We start from the raw sequence: 14,686 nt of genomic DNA on the forward strand, positions 1-14,686 counted from the left end.
TCCCCCTCCTTTTGTATGCTTTGGAGCCCTGGACTTCCATGTAAAAAGTCCAGTTGCCATGCTGGATAGGGATTTTGGTTACACAGGTGTATGCACTTGTCAAAATTCAGTGAAATTTCTGAATGTCATTGTATGTGAAGTTTACCTCAAAAATAAATATTGAACTCTAGTTAAAGATATGCATGCTGAAGTGTTTAGGGGACAGTATACCAATGCCTATAATTTATTTTGAAATACATCCAAAAAATAGTAAGATTAATGAAACAGGATGAATAGAGTAATAAGTGAATTGAGATAAAGCAAATACAGTAAAATGTTAATTTTACTGTAGAATCTAAGTGGTGGATCTATGGGTGTAAACTGTAAAATTGTTCAACTTTGCTGTATGTTAGAAAGTTTTCATAATAAAATGTTGGAGAATGTATGATCAGGATTATGTTGATATCTGTATTTATTAAAGAGGGAGGATAGGATATGTTTCTATTAAAAGTAGCTTCTGTATGTCATAGACATGGCATATATTTGTCTTCAGCCTTTTTGAACAAACCACACAATTAAATGAAATAAAAAAGAAGGAAATAGCTCTTTAGATATAAAGAGGATTTCTGAGGAAGTTACGTTCAAGCTGAGACAGGTAGGAATTAACTAGTTGACAAAAGACTATCCTAATTACTATTGCTGGATTTTAACTCATCTCCAAGCCTTAGTGACATAATGCAATCATTTTGTTATGTTCATGGATTCTGTGAGTCAGATATTTGGACACAGCACAGTTGGGGACAGTTTATCTCTGCTCCATGTAGGCAGGATATATTTTCCCTTCCTTTGAATACTGACGTAGCCACAAATTAAGTGATTAGTTTTTGAATGAATGAGAGAATGAATCAAAGCTGTACTTTCTGAGGTGAGGGGCCCTGTTGAGAACATGACCAGTGAAAGTCTTCTTGGAAACAGCATTGTTATAGTGTTTTCTGGACCTCGCTCAAGTTAGAGGCGGAAAGATTGGGATTGGCTTTATAGGAGACCTGGTCATGTTCTGCATTGCGGGCTAAACCAGGTCCTATGAAAAAGGAGTCAGAGCCAGAGGCCGGCCTGTAAGAAACAGTAGAGGAGGAGGTAAGGACAATGTGGGAAGGGCAAAGATTATGTCCCAGGCAGGGTATCTGAGCCAGTGAAAACCATCCATGGGCAAATGTCCTCAGTATTCTGTGGGCGGTGTCAGGGTCAACTGACAAAGGATTGAGCTAGAGGATTGAGACCTTGAAAAGCTACTTGGGGGTGGAGAAAAGCCCTGAGGCCATGGAAGAATCCAATTAAGAGTGTCAGAAGGGGGAAAACAGTGTCAAAGGAGTGGTCACTGAGAATGGACTAAGGGGAGAGCCCAGGGCTTAGTGTTAGAAGTGTTGGAAGCAAAGCATAAAGAACCTGGGGGTGTGTCTCAGGAGGGCAATGACAGCCAATGAAAAGCAGTCATGGGCGCGGCGCTGTCAAACTTCGCGGGGCGGGACCGAAGAGGCCGAGCCAGGGATGGGACCAAAACCCAAGCCAATGAAAAGCCGCTAGGTGGGCGGGGAGTCAGCCTAAGGCCAAGGGAGGAGCCAATGAAAAGCGGCGCCGCGTCCCCACTGCCCCGCCTCCGTGGGGCGCGCGCCGGAGCCACGGGCAGCCGTTAGGGGCGGGGCCTGCAGCCGCCCGCGCGCGGCTCGCGCCCTCCCCTTTGTGTCGCCATGGCGGCGGCAGCGGCGACGAGGACGACGAGCGACGGGCCGAGCGCGGCCGGCGCCTGAGGAGGCTACGCTACCATGGTGGTGAGGGGCCCAAGCGGGCGTCAGTCCGTCCGCGTGTCAGTCTGTCCGCGCGCGGCCCCGCCCCGCGCGCCCCGCCCCCGGCCCCGCCCGAGCCCGCGGCCTGCGCCGCCCCTCACCCCTCGTCGAGGTCCCTCTCGTCCCCCGGCCTGGTCTTGGGCCCAAGCCCTTACCCCAGCCCCGCCCCCTCAGTGCTCATCCCCTTCCATGTCCTGGATGGAGGTGACAGTGGCCGAGGACCCAGGCTTGGGGGGGAGGGGCTAGTCCCGGGAAGGACCCGCACCACGAAGTGGCCCCCGCAGGGGCCTGCTGAAGCTTCCCGGGTCCTTCGCCAGTCCCCATCCCAGAGCCATCCTCAGCTTCCTCTCCCCACCTCCACCCTTTTCTGACTAGCCCACTCGCCCTCCTACCACCAGCCCCCTTCGCGTTCTTGAGCCCCACCCCCACCCGGCTCCATCCTCCGCCTGACCCTTTTCTTCTCTTTCTCTTCCATCTCATTCCGTTCTGTTTCCTCTCAATCTACGCTCCCTTACCCCCCATCAGCCTGAACCTTTACCTCATCCTCTCCAGCGTCTCCCCTCTCCTTACTTCACCCCAACCCCAAACCAGCAGTGTACCTCTTGCTAGATCCTTGGGTCCTTCTCCATCTTCTTGTCCTCACCCTCCCTCCCCCACCATCTCCCTCTCCCACCATGCTGCTTCTGCTCATTCATCCATTCATTCTCTCATTCGCTCATTTAACAGACATTCCCTGATACCTCCGGGCAGACCCCATGTTCCACGTGCAAAGAGATTCAGATCTCATCCTGCTTTGAGGAGCTTTCTGAGCTGGAGGGGGACAGACCTGAGGGTGAGACCCAAGGATGAACTTGGGGTCTCAGGGATATGAAGGAAGGAGAGGCTAGAGCCCAGCCTGGAAAATCCCTATCTGGCAGCTGGTTAATTTATTTGTCAGGTTTTACTTGGTTCCTGCTGTGTAACTGGACACTGGGACCCACAGAGGAATCAGGCAACCTTCCCTGTGAGAAGCATCAATTCTGTGTCCAGCTATGCGCTGGAGTCCCTGATCCTGGGGAAGTCACAGTCCAATGGGGGAGATGGGCTTGTCACCAGTGACATCTCAGAGTGCTCAGGGCTGGAATGGGGATAGAGGAGTCCAGAAGAGGAGGCTGACACAGCCTGGGTCAAGAGGACAGAATGAGAGTTGAGACCTGAGGCATGAGGAGGAGTGAACCTACTGAAAGAATTAGGAAGAGTGTCCCATGCAGAGAGAACAATCTTTGCAAAGGCCTAGGAGGAAATGAGAAGGTCGTGCTTTTGTTGGACTCTACAGTGTGAGCCCTGAGAGCAGAGGCCATTTGGGGGGAAGGCTGGGCTGGAGTGGTAAAGAGAGACCTGAGAATTCAGAGTTTATCTTGAAGATAACAGGGAGCCATTAAAGGTCTATGATCTATGGAGAGACAGAGGTAGATCTGTGTGGTAAGAAAATTATACCAGCACTTGCTAGGAAGAAGCGAGCAGGAGGGGAGAGGTTAGAAGCAGGAAGATTGATAAGATGGGAGCTATGATTGTCCAGACATCAATGAAAGGTGTGGACAGGCACATAGGGGAGATGACTATACTCCGCAGGGGCTAAAGGAGGGCTTTAAACAGGGAGAGATGGTACCAGCGTGCGCTCTCCTTCCCTCACCCTCAGTCCCTTTTCTTCCAGCCCCCCACCCCAGACCACCCACAAAGAAACAGGCCTACCCTCAATTGCCTTCACCTCCCCCTGACCTACCCTTCTGCTCCATGCTCAGGGCAGCCTGTGAAGCAATTCGGGCCTCTGGGCCCAGGCTCACAGATAACAATGCTCCCGTTGTCTCTCTGCTCCCATCTCTGGAGGCCTCTGATTCTTCTTTCTGCTCTACAGGCTCGCAGCACTGACAGCCTGGATGGCCCAGGGGAAGGCTCAGTGCAGCCTCTGCCCCACACTGGGGGGCCTAGTGTGAAGGGGAAGCCTGGGAAAAGGTGAGAGGTGAGGGTGAGGCTCAGCTTAGGAGGGGGGCCAAGCACAGGAGCCACTAGTGATGTGTCACCTGTCCCCCAGGCTCTCGGCTCCTCGAGGTCCCTTCCCTCGGCTGGCTGACTGTGCCCATTTCCACTATGAGAATGTTGACTTTGGCCATATTCAGGTATGGGGGCTTTGCACCCAGGTGGGAGGGTGAGATCCTACCCAACCTTGAAGCAATATCAGCCACTTTACCCCTGAAGCCTATCTCAGGAATAGCTGAGCAGTCGCTGGCAGGAGGTGCAGGTGGAAGAGGAGAACTGTTCATTCATTTGTGCGTTTCTTTATTCATTCACCTAACTTTTTGTTAGGTGTACGCACTGTGCCAGGGCCCTGTACTCTGAGCCATCAGCGGGCCCTTCTCTTAGGGAGCCCCAGGCAGGGGACACAGATCCATTTCTAGATAGTGCTAACCTGGGAATGTCAGGACTGGGACAAAAGTGAGGCCCTTACCTGAGCCTTTATTTCCCACTATAGCTCCTGCTGTCTCCAGAGCGTGAAGGCCCCAGCTTCTCTGGAGAGAATGAGCTGGTGTTTGGGGTACAGGTGACCTGCCAGGTGAGGCCACCCCTCCTCTCATCTAGCCTGACAGACTGGTCTTCGTGGTCTACACTGGCTCAGTGTAATAGGACTACTGCCCCTTTCTGTCCCTCCTGCTCCCTCAGGGCCGTTCGTGGCCAGTTCTGCGCAGCTACGATGACTTCCGTTCCCTGGATGCCCACCTACACCGGTGCATATTTGACAGGAGGTTCTCCTGCCTCCCAGAGCTTCCCCCACCCCCAGAGGGTGCCAGGGCTGCCCAGGTAAACTGTTTATGGTCCCAGCCTCAGCTATGGTGTGTCCTCATAAGCACTGTGTGAAACCATCAAGGGAGGATAGTTAAATATTTAAACACTGGTATGGCCCAAGTTCCAACCAATCAGAATGGAGAGGCCCAGAATAAAACTGCAGCAAGGTTCTGGAGGCTCCTTTCAGCTTTAGGATCATGGGAGTTCCAGGGGATTTGGTGGGAGAGTCGGCATGGCCAGACCAATGGGGGCACACAGGAGCTTGGCATAGCCTATTTACTAACTGATATGAAAATATTTCAGTGCTTACCAGTGGAGCAGCACCCATGCATTCAGGCTGAGTTTCAGCCCTGCCTAGAGGTGAGCTAGGGCAGTATAGGAGGGCAGTGACTCTCTCAAGTTCCCCTCACAAAAGCCCATCCTGACAACCTGCCCCCAGATGCTGGTACCACTGCTGCTACAATACCTGGAGACCCTGTCAGGACTGGTGGACAGTAACCTCAACTGTGGGCCTGTGCTCACCTGGATGGAGGTAGGCCCGGGAAAGGGGACTTGGGGTGGGGAGTGAGTGAGGGATGTCTGGGGAGTGAGAACCAGCCGGAGAGAGTGTGTGGGCACAGCAAAGAAACGAGCCAGAGTGGAGGAGGCACTGATATTTCAGTGTCTGTGTGGGCACATGCCTGTGAGAGAGAATGAGTGTGTGTGTGTGTGTGTGTGTGTGTGTGTGTGTGTGTGTTAGAGGCATTGGACTATGGGGATGTGAGGATTTCAAGATATATCAGTTAGAAACTCACAGAACTCTGTAACTCACAGAACACTTGGCCAACAGTGGCTTAAACCAGTCGGTTTTTAGATACCAAATGTGCAGTGTCATGGAGGATGAAGGTGCAGGGGTATCCTGGGACATGAGAGGAAGGAGCGGCTTTGTTGGGTAGGGGCAAGAATTTAGCTCTTTGACCGATAGCTCTGACTGACAAAGGCTTTTAGGTAGGGGACAGGTAGTGAGCTCCATTGGACATGGAGGAACCTCCTCTGCCTTTATTATCTTCTTCTGGCCTCTCCCTGCACATCCCTCTCCCCCCACCATCTCAGCTGGACAACCATGGCCGGCGACTGCTCCTCAGTGAGGAAGCCTCCCTTAACATCCCTGCGGTGGCCGCTGCCCATGTAATAAAACGGTACACAGCCCAGGCACCAGACGAGCTGTCGTTCGAGGTGAGGCTGTGGGGAAGCGGACTCCACCTGGGCTCCCCACTTCCCCTGTCCCTTCTGACCCTCCCTCCAATTACCTTCCCACTCTCAGGTGGGAGACATTGTCTCAGTGATCGACATGCCACCCACTGAGGATCGGAGCTGGTGGAGGGGCAAGCGAGGCTTCCAGGTGAGCCTGGCTTGGGGTGGACAAGTGAGGCAGGGCACTGTGCCAGGTAGGGTGGCCTACTCGCTGACCCCAAACCCTCTTCAGGTCGGTTTCTTCCCCAGTGAGTGTGTGGAGTTGTTCACAGAGCGGCCTGGCCCAGGACTAAAGGGGGGTAAGTGCCAGGGGCAAAATGTGGAGGCCTCCCTGCATCCTTTGCTTGCCATCCATTCTCTCCACCTACTGTTCACCCACAGATGCCGATGGTCCCCCGTGTGGTGTCCCAACTCCCCAGGGTGTCTCCTCTCTGACCTCAGGTAATGGGAACAAGGGGCCAGGCCCCTGCCCCCCACCATAAGATCAGTGGCTGCACTGACCCTGTGTGGCCTGCCTTTACCCCCACAGCTGTGCCCCGGCCACGTGGGAAGCTGGCTGGCCTCCTCCGAACATTCATGCGCTCCCGCCCTTCTCGGCAGCGGCTACGGCAGCGGGGCATCCTGAGGCAGAGGGTGTTTGGCTGTGACCTTGGAGAGCATCTCAGCAATTCAGGCCAGGATGGTGAGGACAGGCCCTATGTCTCCCTGCCCAGCCCTCTCCTCCCACCCTGGTTGCAACCTGCCTAGACCTGAGCCCCTGCTTTTCCCCAGTGCCCCAGGTGCTTCGCTGCTGCTCTGAGTTTATTGAGGCCCATGGGGTGGTGGATGGAATCTACCGGCTCTCAGGAGTGTCATCCAACATCCAGAGGCTACGGTGAGGGCCCTCCACCAAGCCCTTCCTTCCACAAACTCCTACTGAGCATCATCTCTGTTTCAGGCCCTGTGCCATGTGCTGGGGACATAGAGTTATCAGGGGGGTTAGGAGGGCTTAGAGTGGGGTTGGACTGGGGCTGGGGGCAAAGAGGGCTTCCTTGAGGAAGTGATACCCACACTGAGACCTGAAAGGCAAGAGCAGAATAAGCATTGGAAGCAAAGAGATCAACCTTCATTGAGTACCTGCCACATGCCAAGCATGAGGCACTGGGGACACAGTGGTGGATGAGAGACAACCAGAGATTCCTGCCCTCATGGGGTTCACATACTAGAGGGAGAGACAAACAAGGAAATGAGAGTGTGTACTAGCAGGTGACAAGTACTATGGAGAAAAATAGAATGGGGTGGGGAGGCTCATAATAAGTTGGGGAGGGGTATTGCAGTTTTATATAGGGTGGGCAGAGAAGGCTGCCTGGGAGAGAGCTTGCTCTGGTGGAGGTGAGGGAGTGAGCTGTGTGGACGTGCTGGGATGAACATTCACCATGGAGGGAACAGTTAGTGCAAGGGAAAGCGACAGGAGGTCATGTCCCGGAAGGAAATGGGGGCAGAGCATACAGGGCCTTTTTGATGACTGTTAGGATTTTGCCTTTTACTCAGAATAAGGGGGTAACCACAGGAGGGTTCTGAGCTGAGGAGGGACAGCATGTGGAAGAGTCTAAGGGGAAGCAGTGAGCCACGAGCACTGGGGCTGACAGGAGGCATGAGGTGTCGGTGTGGAGCCTGAGACTCTGAGAGACAGGCATGAGGTCACATGATAGGATGTTTACCCAAGAGCAGTGGGACATCACCAGAGAGTGGTGAGCAGGGGCTATTGGGATTTGGGCCACGTTTTTCAGTGACCTCCAGAAGCCAGGAGAATGACAGCTTCGTGGAAGGAGCATGGTCACAGTCTGGATTCAGATAGCCTTGGGTACCCACAGCAGGGGCATCTCCCACCTGAGCCTCAGTGTCCTTGCTGTCAAATGAGGCATGCTCTCTGGGGCACACAGAGTTGTTGCGAGGGGGGAGGGGGGGAGGCGGTCAGTAAGGTTCTGCCTCTGAAGAGCCCAGCACAGGATCCGTGTGCGTGCACCTATGTGTGGCCACTTTGGGAAGTGGGGGAAGAACATGGCCAGGTGGTTCGGCTCTGACCTGAATCTTTCTCCTCTTTGACCTGGTGGCCTCAGGCATGAGTTTGACAGTGAGAGGATCCCTGAACTGTCTGGCCCCGCCTTTCTGCAGGACATCCACAGTGTGTCCTCCCTTTGCAAGCTGTACTTCCGGGAGCTGCCGAACCCCTTGCTCACATACCAGCTCTATGGGAAGTTCAGTGTGAGTAAGGGAGCTGGCAAGGTTGGAGGGTGCTGGGATGCATCTGGCCCAGCCCCCACCATGCTTGTGCATAATCTCAGGAAGCCATGTCAGTGCCTGGGGAGGAGGAACGCCTGGTGCGTGTCCACGACGTCATCCAACAGCTGCCCCCACCACACTACAGGTAAACCAGGAGGGGCAGGAAGGGCTGTGGTGGGGTCCCAAGGGAGTTGAGGCTCAGGTGTCCTCCTCCACTCTCACCCCCAGGACCCTAGAGTACCTGCTGAGGCACTTGGCCCGCATGGCAAGACACAGCGCCAACACCAGCATGCATGCCCGCAACCTGGCCATTGTCTGGGCACCCAATCTGCTACGGTAAGCTGGCAACTCACCAGCCTGCCCCCTCAGCCTTCTCCACTAGCTGGGCCTCAAGATGCCCCCCACACCCAGAACCCAACTTTTGCTCTCTTATTCATTTCATTCAACACATATTTCTTGAGTACCTTCTGTGTGCCAGTTCCTTTCCTCAGCACTGGGACACAGTAGTGAGCAAAATCCTGTGCTCCTAAGTCCACATTTTCATGGGGGAGATGAACAATGAACCATCAACAAGAAAAATAGAGACTATGGTCTGATAGTGATGAGTACCAAGGAGAAAGATTACAAAGCAGGGAAGGGAGATGCACAGGGTCATGGTATTTTGAGATTTTTAGAGTGGCAGGGAAAGCTTCAGCAAGAAGCTTCTGTGGCCAGTAGCAGCATGAGCCACAGAAGATCTGATGGTGACCAAGACAGGCAAGCTCTCTGTCCCAAATAAAATAGGTGGTACATCAGATGGTGGATACAAGAACTATGAGGACAAAGAAACAAAAAGAGAAGGCAGCTTACAATTTTAAATAAAGTGGGTGGGGAAGACTCCACGGAGAAGGTAACATTTAAGAACTTTGGAAGGTGAGGGAGGGACACATGTGGATATCTGGGGAAGAACAAACCAGACCGAGGGGACCAAAAGTGCCAATGTCTGGAGGCTGGGAAGGTGCCCGGTGTGCTGGAGGACCAGCGGGGAGGCCAGTGTGGCTGGAGCCCAGTGAGCAAGGGAGGGAGGGGTTGAGGGGGAGGAGATGGTGAGGTCAGAGATGCCAGGGGACCAGACAGAGGAATGACCTATGATTTGTGGGTCATGGTGAGGACAGACTTTACCAGGACAGGGGTGCAGCCAGGGGAGGGCTCTGAGCCCGGAGGGCCTTGACCCAGCATGGAGGGGCTCCCTCTGGCTGCAGAGGGGAGCAGACTGCAGAGGGCAGAACACAGAATGGAGGGGGAGGGGGCAGGGAGGCAGGGAGGAGCTGTGGTGTCTGGGATGGGAAGGGTAGAGGCCAGGCCAGGCGTGGGGACAGTGGGGAAGAGTTTAGATTCTGGAGAGATTTTGTGGGTGGAGCAGGGAGGATTTCTGAGAGATTGGATGTGAGTGTGAGGCAAAGAGGGGGATCAGGAACAACATCCGGAGGTGTTTGGCCTGAGCATTGACTGAGCTGCGGACAGGGAGGAAGGAGGTTTGGGGGAAGGTTGAGAACCCAATGCTAGATGTGATCACTTGGGGAAGGTCAGAGGTGTTAGATGACAGTCATTTCTTCCATTGGCTCCCCATTTTGGGTAGCTAAAATCCACCAGCTGGAGCTTAAAGCACCTGGCCTCCCTCCCTCTCCTCCCACCCAGGTCCATGGAACTGGAGTCAGTGGGGCTGGGTGGGGCCGCAGCCTTCAGGGAGGTTCGGGTGCAGTCTGTGGTGGTGGAATTCCTGCTCACCCACGTGGATGTCCTGTTTAGCGACACCTTCTCCTCTGCAGGCCTCGACCCTGCAGGTACGCCCATCTCACCCGCTCATGTCCTGGCTACTGCCCCCTCATTGTTAGGGCTGCAGTGGGAGGGCAGGTGGGCTCCCAGCCCTATCCCTACCCCACTGAAGGTGGACCTCCCTCCTGGCTCCTTGAGGACCCCGCCCCGGCCTCTCCCTCCCCTCCCCCCCCCCCTTCTCATTTCAGCTCCTACGCTCAGGATCCCCACTTCTTGGCCCGGACATCGTTCTTCCTTCACCCCTTGTAGCTCCTGGGGGCTCTTGGGGCCATGGGTCCATCTGGGAGGAGGTGGGAGGTCCCCAGACTTGACCCCGCCCTGGCCCCACCCAGACTCCCCGCCCAACCCGGGACCCCAGCCCAATCAGGATTCAGCACGTCGGAGGGCCCACTGGCCCGAGGTAACTGAAGCCAGAGCCGCTGCCCTCGCTGGCTGCCGGGAGCTGCCTCCTCATCAGCTCGTTCTGCCTCACTCCTCCTCCTCACCTGCCTGCTGCCCACCCATTCCCGCCTGATCCGCCCTGGCCCCCTGCCTTGCCAGCCCGGGTGGGCACGCTGTGGGGCCGGGGCTTGGGCTGTAGCGCTTGGCTTTGCCCGTGGCCTTGAATGGCACCCTGAGCTGACAGCTGCCCCCTTTCCCAATTCCCTAGGCCGCTGCCTCCTCCCCAGGCCCAAGTCACTTGCGGGCAGCGGCCCCTCCACTCGCCTGCTGACGCTGGAGGAAGCCCAGGCTCGCACCCAGGGCCGTCTGGGGACACCCACGGAGCCCATAACTCCCAAGGCCCCAGCTTCACCTGTGGAGAGGTGAGTGGAATGCTAGGGGAGCATAGGATCAGCCTGGAGGCCCCAGATCCTCAAACTGCCTCCTGTGTCTCATGCAAACCCCAGGAGGAAAAGGGAGAGAGGCGAGAAACAGCGAAAGCCAGGGGGGAGCAGCTGGAAGACCTTCTTTGCCCTGGGCCGGGGCCCCAGCATCCCCCGAAAGAAACCTCTACCCTGGCTGGGGGGCACCCGTGCCCCACCGCAGCCTTCAGGTCAGAGGCCGGCAGTGGGCGGTGGTGGTAGGGGGAGGCACCGTGAAGTGCCCTGTGACCATTGTACCTCTCCTAGCAGGTGGCCGACCTGACACCGTCACGCTGAGATCTGCCAAAAGCGAGGAGTCTCTGTCATCACAGGCCAGCGGAGCTGGTGAGCTCAGGGTGGCTCATGCCTGTGCCCAGGTGGAACTGGGAGGGCCGGGGGCCCTAAGGTGGCCTCTAAATGTGCTTCAAATTTGGTGGGTTGGGTTTTTTTTCCCTTAATCTGGACATTAGGTACAATGAGTTGGATAAAGCATCACCCTTGGTTCATGATGTACTGTGATCATTGGTTCAGGCAGGGTCCTTTCAAACAGTCTTCTATGCATTCCTGTTGAAAAACAAATCTAGATAATAAAATGAACACCCATGAACCCACTGGCCAGAACTAAAAGAGCCCCACGACCTTACCTGCAAGCTTCTCCCCTCGCATCTGCTGCCTCCCCACCAGAGGTGCCCTCAAGACTTGATGGTCAGCATCCCCTTGCTCTAAGGTCTCCTCACCTGTAGGTGTCTGCACAAATAACATACAGCACAGTCCTAGTGGCTTTGGATCTTTAAAGGTATCCTAAGAAAGGGGGTATGGTGTTGGATGAGGAACTTCACTTTTCACTCACTGCCACCCATGTGGCCAAGTGTAGCCCAGGCTCGTTCCTCTCAGCTGCTCTCCGGTAGCCGTGTGTGGATGTCCCATCCAGAGCTGCATGTCCGTCCCACTCCCGATGGGTTGAGGGGGCTCTGGTGAGCAATCTCTGCCATGCCCCACACTCTGGTGAGAGCGCTGCACGTACCCAGGAGTGGATGGAGGTGCATGCTGTAGGGTATGTTCATGTCCAACTGTACATGAGAAGGCCCACTTGTTTTCCAAATATGGCTGCCCCAGTCTGCACTCCCACCAGCTACCTGTGAGATCCCATTGGTCTCATGCTCACAAGCTATGTGGTTGTCAGACTGCGTTCTTGCCTTTGGGTCTGGAATGGTTCTCCTCATGGCCTTGCCATTTATTTTCTTTATCACTGTGAGTCTGAGCAGCTCTCCCTGGATTCGCAGCCATTGTGACCCTATCCAGGGAAGTACCTCTTCGCGTTCCTCCACCAACCCACTGGGCTGTGTGCCCTATTCTCACTGATGTATGGGTACGTAAAGTTCTGGCCCTTGACACCAAACTGTCCCCTCTTCCAGGCCTCCAGAGGCTGCACAGGCTACGGCGACCCCACTCCAGCAGCGATGCTTTCCCTGTGGGCCCAGCACCTGCTGGCTCCTGCGAGAGCCTGTCCTCCTCCTCTTCCTCCTCTGAATCCTCCTCCTCTTCTGAGTCCTCGTCATCTGGATCCTCAGCAGCTGGGCTGGGGGCACTCTCTGGCTCCCCTTCACACCGAACCTCAGCCTGGCTAGATGATGGTGACGAGCTGGACTTCAGCCCACCCCGCTGCCTGGAGGGGCTCCGGGGGCTCGACTTTGATCCCCTGACCTTTCGCTGCAGCAGCCCCACACCAGGGGACCCTGCACCTCCTGCCAGCCCAGCACCCCCAGCCCCTGCCTCTGCCTTCCCACCCAGGGTGACCCCCCAGGCCCTCTCACCCCGTGGGACCACCAACCCTGCCTCGCCCACCGCCCTGGACATCTCAGAGCCCCTAGCTGTATCAGTGCCACCTGCTGTCCTGGAGCTGCTGGGGGCTGGGGGAACACCTGCCTCAGTCACCCCAACGCCAGCCCTCAGCCCCAACCCAGGCCTGCGGCCCCATCTCATCCCCTTGCTGCTGCGTGGAGCCGAGGCCCAGCTGAGTGACACCTGCCAACAGGAGATCTGCAGCAAGCTGTCACTGCCTGGTCCCCGGGGGCCCCAAGGCCAGCACGGTGAGTCCTGCTCAGCCTACCCTACACCCTCATAGACCCAGAAGCTGCACCCAAGACCTGCCTGACTCCTCTTCCCATTCCTCTCTGTGTAGGTCCTGGTACGGATTCTCCGCTGCTGCCCCCACCCTTGTCCCTCCTGCGCCCTGGGGGAGCCCCGCCCCCACCCCCCAAGAACCCAGCACGCCTCATGGCCCTGGCCCTGGCTGAGCGGGCTCAGCAGGTGGCCCAGAGACAGAGCCAACAGGAGCATGGGAGCACCCCTTCTGCTCCCCACTCCCCTTTCCACCGCTCACTGTCACTGGAGGTGGGCGGTGAGCCCCCAGGGACCTCAGGGGTTGGGCCAGCCCCCAACTCCCTAGCCCACCCGGGTGCCTGGGTTCCTGGACCCCCACCTTCCCTACCAAGGCAACAAAGTGACGGGAGCCTGGTGAGGAGCCAGCGTCCCCCAGGGACCTCAAGGAGGGGACTCCGAGGCCCTTCCCAGGTCAGTGCCCAGCTCAGGACAAGTGGGGGATGCAGGGGGTGTGGAGATGAGCCAGAGACAGCAGCTCAGTTCCTGTATTCTGTCCCCACACAGGTTCCTACTCCTGGCTTCTTCTCTTCGGCCCCCCGGGAGTGCCTGCCACCCTTCCTTGGGGTCCCTAAACCAGGCTTGTACTCCCTGGGTTCCCCATCCTACCAGCCCAGCTCCCCAGCCCCGGTCTGGAGGAGCCCCCTAGGTCCCCCTGCACCACTTGATAGGGGAGAGAACCTGTACTATGAAATCGAGACAGGTGAGGGATCCCCCTACTCTGGCCCCACTCGGTCCTGGAGTCCCTTTCGTTCTATGCCCCCAGATAGGCTCAATGCCTCATACGGCCTGCTTGGTCAGTCACCACCACTCCACAGGTCCCCCGACTTCCTGCTCAGCTACCCACCACCCCCCTCCTGCTTTCCCCATGACCACCTTGGCTACTCAGCCTCCCAGCATCCTGCCCGGCGCCCTACCCGGCCTGAGCCCCTCTATGTCAACCTAGCTCTGGGGCCCAGGGGTCCCTCACCCGCCTCTTCCAGCTCCTCCTCCCCTCCTGCCCACCCCCGTAGCCGTTCAGATCCTGGCCCCCCAGCCCCCCGCCTCCCCCAGAAACAGCGGGCCCCCTGGGGCCCCCACACCCCTCACAGGGTGCCTGGGCCCTGGGGCCCTCCAGAGCCTCTTCTGCTGTATAGGGCAGCCCCACCAGCCTACGGGAGGGGGGGTGAACACCACCGAGGATCCTTGTACAGGAATGGGGGGCAAGGAAGGGAGGGGGCTGGTCCCCCACCCCCCTACCCCACTCCCAGCTGGTCCCTCCATTCTGAGGGTCAGACCCGAAGCTACTGCTGAGCCGCAGCTGGGGGAAACCTTCTTCCTTTCCCTTCCCCCTCACTGATCTTGGCCCAATCCAATCCCTTGTTTTGTATTTTCTTGAGCTCCTGACCCCTACCCTTGGTTTCTAACTTTGTAACTTGTTTCTGATGTGGGTCCCTAACCTGTTATAGCTTTCCTACCCTGGGCCGAAGGGCACACCCATCCCCCCACCGTCCTCCCATCCTGGGGGCTCTCGCACAAATCTGAGGGCTAGGCTAACAGCCTGTCTTCCCTCTCCCTTCAGGAGCCCCCAGCTTGTCCTGCCCTGTGCACAGGGGGTTGGGGAACAGCTCCTGCCCATCTCCCCCCACACACCCCCACTAAACCATCTGATAAAATTAATAAAAATGGTGAAAACATGGCTGCTAGTATCATGCTGGAGCCAGATGCAGTGAACAAAGAGGCAGAGACAGA

General features: G+C 56.6%; 1 protein-coding gene across 3 annotated transcripts; it reads left to right on the forward strand.

Moving 5' to 3' along the window:
• Positions 1-1,654: 1,654 nt before the first annotated feature.
• On the forward strand, positions 1,655-14,633 carry ARHGAP33 (Rho GTPase activating protein 33). 3 transcript variants are annotated; one of them, XM_027044681.2, is made up of 22 exons: positions 1,655-1,808; positions 3,718-3,815; positions 3,895-3,979; positions 4,333-4,413; positions 4,521-4,658; positions 5,083-5,175; positions 5,736-5,858; positions 5,947-6,024; positions 6,109-6,175; positions 6,258-6,317; positions 6,406-6,558; positions 6,648-6,750; positions 7,976-8,120; positions 8,201-8,283; positions 8,367-8,474; positions 9,816-9,961; positions 10,603-10,756; positions 10,841-10,986; positions 11,066-11,140; positions 12,211-12,885; positions 12,978-13,369; positions 13,463-14,633. In XM_027044681.2, the coding sequence occupies exons 1-22, from the start codon at positions 1,803-1,805 to the stop codon at positions 14,246-14,248; spliced, it is 3,795 nt and encodes a 1,264-aa protein (XP_026900482.1). In that variant the 5' UTR covers positions 1,655-1,802; the 3' UTR covers positions 14,249-14,633. The 3 variants fall into 3 exon arrangements, with proteins under 3 accessions (XP_026900482.1, XP_026900480.1, XP_026900481.1); XM_027044679.2 differs by having other exon boundaries at positions 12,978-14,633; XM_027044680.2 differs by lacking the exon at positions 1,655-1,808 and adding an exon at positions 2,303-2,655 and having other exon boundaries at positions 12,978-14,633.
• The last annotated feature ends 53 nt before the right edge of the window (positions 14,634-14,686 follow it).

Source organism: Acinonyx jubatus, chromosome E2 (genome assembly GCF_027475565.1).
Source record: "Acinonyx jubatus isolate Ajub_Pintada_27869175 chromosome E2, VMU_Ajub_asm_v1.0, whole genome shotgun sequence".
NCBI lineage: Eukaryota > Metazoa > Chordata > Mammalia > Carnivora > Felidae > Acinonyx > Acinonyx jubatus.